Genomic DNA, 6,613 nt, shown 5'->3' on the forward strand with positions numbered 1-6,613 from the left:
ACAAGAGTGAACGAGCATGGCCGCGCGTTGTAACGCGTGCCTGCGGCGGCGCTGTTGCGCAACGTGGCGGTAGCGTGGGTACGCCAACGCACGTGGCGCAAGATGGCGGATGGAGTGGGCACGCCAAAGCACGCGGCGCAAGATGGCGGATGGCGTGGGTACGCCAAAGCACGTGGCGCAAGATGGCGGATGGCGTGGGTACGCCAAAGCACGTGGCGCTCGCGACGGTCATAGCCTATAAAGCTAGACCAGACGCACATATCTATAATGGTCGTTGGTCGGCCAATCAGCGCGCGGCTGACTGGAGATGATGCGCAACAGCAACGCGAGCCTTATTGTAGTATTAATAATTTTACAATTATTTAGGTTCATTGTTAGCGTGATTTATTTATTATTATTATTTAATTTTATTACTTATATTTATTACAGTGTATATTCACTGGCGGTAAGGCGCAACGCGCGATATGTCAACGGCAGGAGAGCCGGTTGTTGCCAACTTTGGCTTGAATAGTGGCGCTTCTGCGCAGGTGGGAAAAGGGGAAGAAAAGAAATTTTTACGTTGGCTCTCCTGACGTTACACCTCCCCCCCTAAGAAGAAATGCAGGGCCAGGTGCCGTGCATTTCCCCTGCTCTACTAGAGGTTGAGTTGCAGAAGGTTTGAGCTACAATTATTTTACTTATGTTTATTCGTCTTATATTCTAACGCTTGTAATTAGTTATCGCACTTATTTGTCTCTATACTACGTCCTCGCGTAAGTATTTTTGGAGTTCACTGTATGACCGCACATGCTCACTAAACTTTTCCTTTTCAGCACTAGGGGCGATTTCGGGCGCCGTCGGTGTGTCTTCTGTCGAGCTCTGAGCTATTGGCATGAGGCGTTCCCTGCTAGGCGAGTCGGTTTTTGTTGCTGGGTTACCCATATGCAGCAAAAGGTTAGTGACCGAGGACCATACTGCTCCCAATATATGAAGGCTCCATCCGTATATTCTGTGCAACGCGTATCCGTGGATGATTGTATCGATCACCAACTTGATAAGTCTGGCTATCACGAATAACGCCAAGACTCCTGCGCTGGCCGAGCCAAACGTAATAAATCCTTGCCATAATCGCTTCCCTGTGCTTTCAGCGATCCGATCTAAAGACTTTTCGTCGAGAAGATTCATCAAGGAAATACTCCCGCTCGGGACGTCCTGTCCTAAGGCCCCTCGCGCTATTGTATTCAGCATAGACGGCTTTTCGACTGGGAACATTATGTGGTCTCGCAGTCGGTTCAGATCGTCCGCGGAGTAGATTCCACTGGTGGCGAGTGCGTCCGGACTGACGTATTTCCACGTGGGGGTAGAAAGCGGCTGGATCGTCGGCGGAGGAAGCGACTCGATCGGCTTCAGGCCTACTCGGTACCAACTGCCGTGTAGTTTGTACATGCCAGGAAGCAACTCGTTGCAGTCTTTGTGTGTTCCTGTCCTGGTCAGAATTCTGGTGCGTGGCAATAAAAAGTGTGACGAATTGCGGTAGGTAACTGGCAACTCGTTGTAACACTCTTCGGTATGTCGCAGCTTGCATTCTACTGGGACGCATTGGACAATATGGATGACTTCTCCGGCTGTGACCGCCGTGTATCCAGGGGCTTTCATTATCCGGAAGGCCATTTCGTCTGGGGCTATAGTTGCCAATGAGAGCGCATTCTGGAGGATCTGACGCTCTAATGCACATTTCTGCTCCATAATGTCGTGGTAAAGCCTGGTAAGTTGCGTTTTCACGTGTTTCTCCACGTAAACGAATTTCGAATTCACATAGGAGAATATATCTAAGTTGTTAACTGAGATCTGTGACTTAGATTTGAACGTGCGTCCTCGCTGTGTTTCCAATATAACAAGCTTTGGGTGCTCGGTCTGGAAAAGTCGATAGCCACATAGGTTGAATTCCGTCGTTTTTGTCAAGGCGAACGTTGTATCTCCGGTGGTCACTGTATATACCACTGGGGCAGTTTGTTTGGGCTTCGGCGACAGTTTTATGGCCATACCCTCGTAAAGTATATCGTACTGGTTGAAGTGGCAGCTGTCGTCGGACGGTGTTTTCCAGAAGGTTTCCGTACCGTCGAAATCGGCGCAGCTCCCCAGTTGCACGGGGCAGCGCGTTCCAGATGGCAGATTTAATGAGTTCGCTGACCGTTTGAATGGTGCTTCAAACGTCCTCAATACCACCTTTAAGGATGCTTGTACTACCACGCTCTCCCATGTTCCGAATCCGTCCGTGTACTGCGTTCCGGAACAACGGCCGTCAGCGTGCGTTTGTCCAGCCATAGTGACGCTCCTATGATTCGTGGCGTTTACAATCAATCTATCCACGAAGGCGGTACCCAGCGCGAGAGTTCCAGTCTCGTGGATTTTCTGGCAGGTTTGCCAGCCGATCTCTTTGATGTACACCTTTCGACCGTCGGATACAATTGATATGTGTGAGTGCATGCCGCAGTAGTATATGGTCCGGTCGATTTCAATTCGGCATTGAATTATTGGCAAGCTCTCGAAATCGGAACTCTGCATGAGTTGTACGTACGTCTCCGTGCTCGCTGGCTCCATATCCTCGACATTACAGGCGCCGACGTCCAGCAGCGACAAGGTTGTGATATTGAGTCCGCTGCCTCCGCAGTCATAGCCCGTCAAGCCAAAGCTGAGCGTCGGGAACAGTAAAAGCGTTAAGATTCGTTGTGGCTCCATGTTTCTTCAAGGGGTGACGTGTGTCGACTGCCGCTTGGTTGCTCGCTCGCCCCCGGCTCTGGTTGTGGTGGGGCACGGCGTGTGGTGGGGCTCCGATTCCCCGCCTTCTTCAGTTTGTCCATATGGATAGTACGCAATTTACCTGGCCTTATCTCTAATTTAACATTATTATTACTTAGCACGTCCGCTATTTTGTAGGGACCGGTGTATTGTGGACTTAGTTTATTTCTCACAGGTTCTTTAAGCATGTACACCTGGTCTCCCGCTTCAAAGTTGCATGCCTTAACCCTTTTATCATAGTATCGCTTTGATCTAACCTTCGCAGCATTCAGGTTACGACGCGCGGCTCTCTGGGATTCGCTTATTTTCGCATTTAGTTCGAGTAAGTAGCCAGCGTAGCTTTCGTCGCGCTCGTCCTCGGGGAAGGGATCGCTTTCGGGAGTACGCGCGACGCTCCCGTAGACCAATTCGTGAGGGGTGAACTTCGTTCCCTCATGTACGCTCGTGTTGTAAGAAAAACTAGCTAATTTTAGATATTCGTCCCAATCGTGGTGGTCATTGACAAATTGTTTCAAGTACTCCCAAAGTACATGGTGCGAGCGCTCCACGGAGCCATTGGACTGAGGGTGGTACGCAGTGGTCTTACACTGTTTAATTCTGAATTTGCGAGCTATGTTGCGCATTAAAGAATTTAGAAAATGAGACCCTTGGTCCGTTAGTACCGCTCGCGGGGCACCATGCACGCAAATGAATTCGTTTACGAAAGCGTCGGCCACGTCGATAGCCGAGATCCCCTTGAGGGGGATAGCTAGTGAATACTTCGTCAAGAGATCTTGTATAGTAAATATGTACGAGTGGTCCTTGCGAGTGGTGGGGAGCGGCCCCATGATATCCATAGATATCTTATCAAACGCTTTGTCGGGTGTATCCGTTAGAATCATGGGCTGTCGGGTCTTTACTCTAACCAATTTTTTTAACTGGCAGCCTTCGCAATTATTTATGAACCGCGTTACTTCTTCCTTCAGTCTAGGCCAATTGTACCGCGATTTGAGGCGCGCGCATGTTTTGTTTATGCCTTTATGGCCTCCTATTGCGGACGCGTGATATTCCTCGATCAAGCGGATTCTATCTTCGGGGGGTGGAACAGTGATTTTATTACCGCATATCGATATTTCTATATCTTGGTTCCAAAATGCGTCGCGAATAACCTTTTCTATTTTCCTCCACGGTACTCCACTCGCATCCCCCTTGCAGACAGATATGGACCGTATGTCGAGTTCGTTCGTGACGTCGAGTAGTGACACCACGGCCTCTCTAATACTTTCTAGCGTGGTTATCGCGGAGACATTTACTTCAATCGGCAATGCAATAATTCGCCGTTTGCCGCTTTGCGTGACGTTTGCCCTGTTCAGCATGACGTCCCGCAATTTAGGCAGTAGTCCCTGTTGGCTGAGCATCCGAGCCCCTAAATCGCAAGGTTCACCTTGGACGCTCACGAATACCACCAGGTTGTCGCTTCTACTCGTAAAGTTATCTACGATTTCCTTCACTTTCGCGTGATGGAATTGAAACGGAGCGTTATTCGCGTTAAATAGAGATTCTTCGCTGGTGTCACTGTCGAGGTCCTCGTCGGAAGTGACGACGTGGGGGCGGATTTCGGTATCGTCGTCGGTTGACGAATCTTCCTCGGGCTCGCTATCGTTCCGTCTCGCGATATTCGATGTGCTCTCGAGGGGAAGGACGGGAAAAGCGGGGTTTCGTGACAGCGCGTCTGCGTTTACATTAGTTTTGCCGGCTCGATACATAACTTCGTATTCGTATTCGGCTAATTTTAATCGCCATCTGACTAATCGTGACGTGGGGTCCTTAACCGAATGCAACCATGTCAAGGGTTTGTGGTCGGTGACGAGCTGGAATCTTCTTCCGTATAAATATGGTCTAAAGTAATTTACGCAATAAACTATAGCGAGCAATTCCTTTTCGATCGTGGAGTAGTTCTGTTCCGGCGGGTTTAGTAATCGGGACGCGTATGCGATAGGGAGATCCTTGCCAAGCGGTCCCTGACTGAGGATTCCGCCGATCGCGAACTTGGAGGCGTCTGTAGTTACGACGAATTGTTGAGAAAAGTCGGGATATTGGAGAAGGGGTTCCGTGCATAGGGCGTGTTTAAGCTGCGCGAACGCGTTTTCCTGTGGATCGCCCCATCCGAACGGTACCTCCTTTTTTAATAAGTCCGTCAGAGGTTTAGCTGTTTTCGAGAAGTTCGGTATGAATCTCCGATAGTAACCCGCGAGTCCGAGAAATTGTTTAATGTTTTTCGCGGTATGGGGGCGCGGAAAATTTTCAACGGCGTGAATTTTTTTCGGGTCAGGCTTCACCCCGTCTTCTCCGATTACGTGGCCCAGATATGTGACCTCTTTCCGCAGAAATTCGCATTTGTCAGGCTGGAGGCGGAGCTTCGCGCCTCTCAATCTTTCGGCCAGCTTATTAAATTTTATTTCATGCTCTCGCAGTGAGCTAGCATATACCACAATATCGTCGAGGTACACGAATACCTCGGTTCCTTGGAGGCCGCTCAACACCTGATCCATAAGTCGCTGAAAGGTCGCCGGGGCGTTTTTTAACCCGAACGGCATGCGTTTAAATTCATAGTGCCCGAAAGGCGTGGAGAAAGCCGTTTTCGGCGCGTCCGACTTATGCATCGGTATTTGATGGAAACCCGACGCTAGATCGAAAATGCTAAAATATTTCGCGCTTCCCAGTTGATCTAGGATTTCGGTTATGTTGGGGAGGGGGTACGCGTCGCCTATTGTTTTCTCGTTGAGCGCTCTGTAATCTATGACCATGCGCCATCGTTTATTACCTTTCGAATCCGGTTTCTTAGGAACAATCCACAGAGGGGAATTGTACGGGGAATTGGAGGGACAGATTACGTCGTTTTTTAGTAGCTCGTTTACTTGCTTAGTAATTTCCTCTTTGTGTATAGGCGGGAATCGATACTGCTTTGTATTGACGGGTTGGTTATCCGTCGTCGTAATCGCGTGAGCAGTAGCGTCTGTGTACCCGAGGTGATCGGAAGGGAGCTGGAAAAGATCTGGGTTTTTTTCGATGAGCCTACCGACATGCTCTGTCTCCACCTGACTGAGGTGCTCTAAACGAAGGAGCGTTCGAATCGCTGAGATTCTTTCTGAATTCGATTCTACTTCCTGGATTCTACTTCCTATAACCCCGCAATTAAGAGAGGACTCTTCCCTAGGGAAGTCCCGTGAGATTGATTCGATCTCCTTGAGTTGGATAGTAGGAATGGCGATTTCTTTATCGGATTCGGTCGAGTTGATTATTTGCGAATATGCCCTTCCGTTGCGATTAGTCACGACCGCTTCGCCGAGGTATACCCCATCGCAGACTCTAAGTCGCGGGATATAACCGACTGCTATTTCTGGGTTCGCGACGTTCATACAAAACGTGGCGCGGCAGCGACCTGGTATTACGATAGTTTCCCGTCGGGCAAAAGGCAGGCGTATTCCTTGCCACTCTATCTGTTTTCGCCCGAAATCGATTTTGGCGTTATCGCGCAGGAATTCTGATCCTAGGATTCCTTCCTGGACGATGGGGAAATGGTCAGGTACCACGTGTAGGGTTATCTTGTGGCCCATAAATTCTATACGAGCCGACCCGAGAGTTTCCAGCCTGCCTTCGGTGATTCCAGTCAGGTATATTGTATCGCGCTTGAATACCGGAGTCTCGGGATGTAAGCAGCGCTCTTTTATTAGATTCGGTGCCGCTCCTGTGTCGACCATGAAATTAGTTTCCTTGATTAAGCCACGCGTGGACAATGTTATAGTGGGGGCGTGTGAATACTCTTGCGGATTTAAGATTGCGATCCTGACGCTTC

The 6,613-nt window shown here is 49.5% G+C and overlaps 1 protein-coding gene across 1 annotated transcript; it reads right to left on the reverse strand.

Annotated features, from left to right (window-relative positions):
• Positions 1–270: 270 nt before the first annotated feature.
• On the reverse strand, positions 271–2,851 carry LOC148934867 (uncharacterized). Its single transcript, XM_089083155.1, has one exon. It carries the CDS (start codon positions 2,716–2,718, stop codon positions 736–738), a length of 1,983 nt encoding a protein of 660 aa, XP_088939281.1. The 5' UTR covers positions 2,719–2,851; the 3' UTR covers positions 271–735.
• Positions 2,852–6,613: the final 3,762 nt, after the last annotated feature.

Source organism: Pogonomyrmex barbatus, unplaced genomic scaffold (genome assembly GCF_055798465.1).
Source record: "Pogonomyrmex barbatus isolate J1 unplaced genomic scaffold, ASM5579846v1 scaffold7, whole genome shotgun sequence".
Taxonomy (NCBI): Eukaryota; Metazoa; Arthropoda; class Insecta; order Hymenoptera; family Formicidae; genus Pogonomyrmex; species Pogonomyrmex barbatus.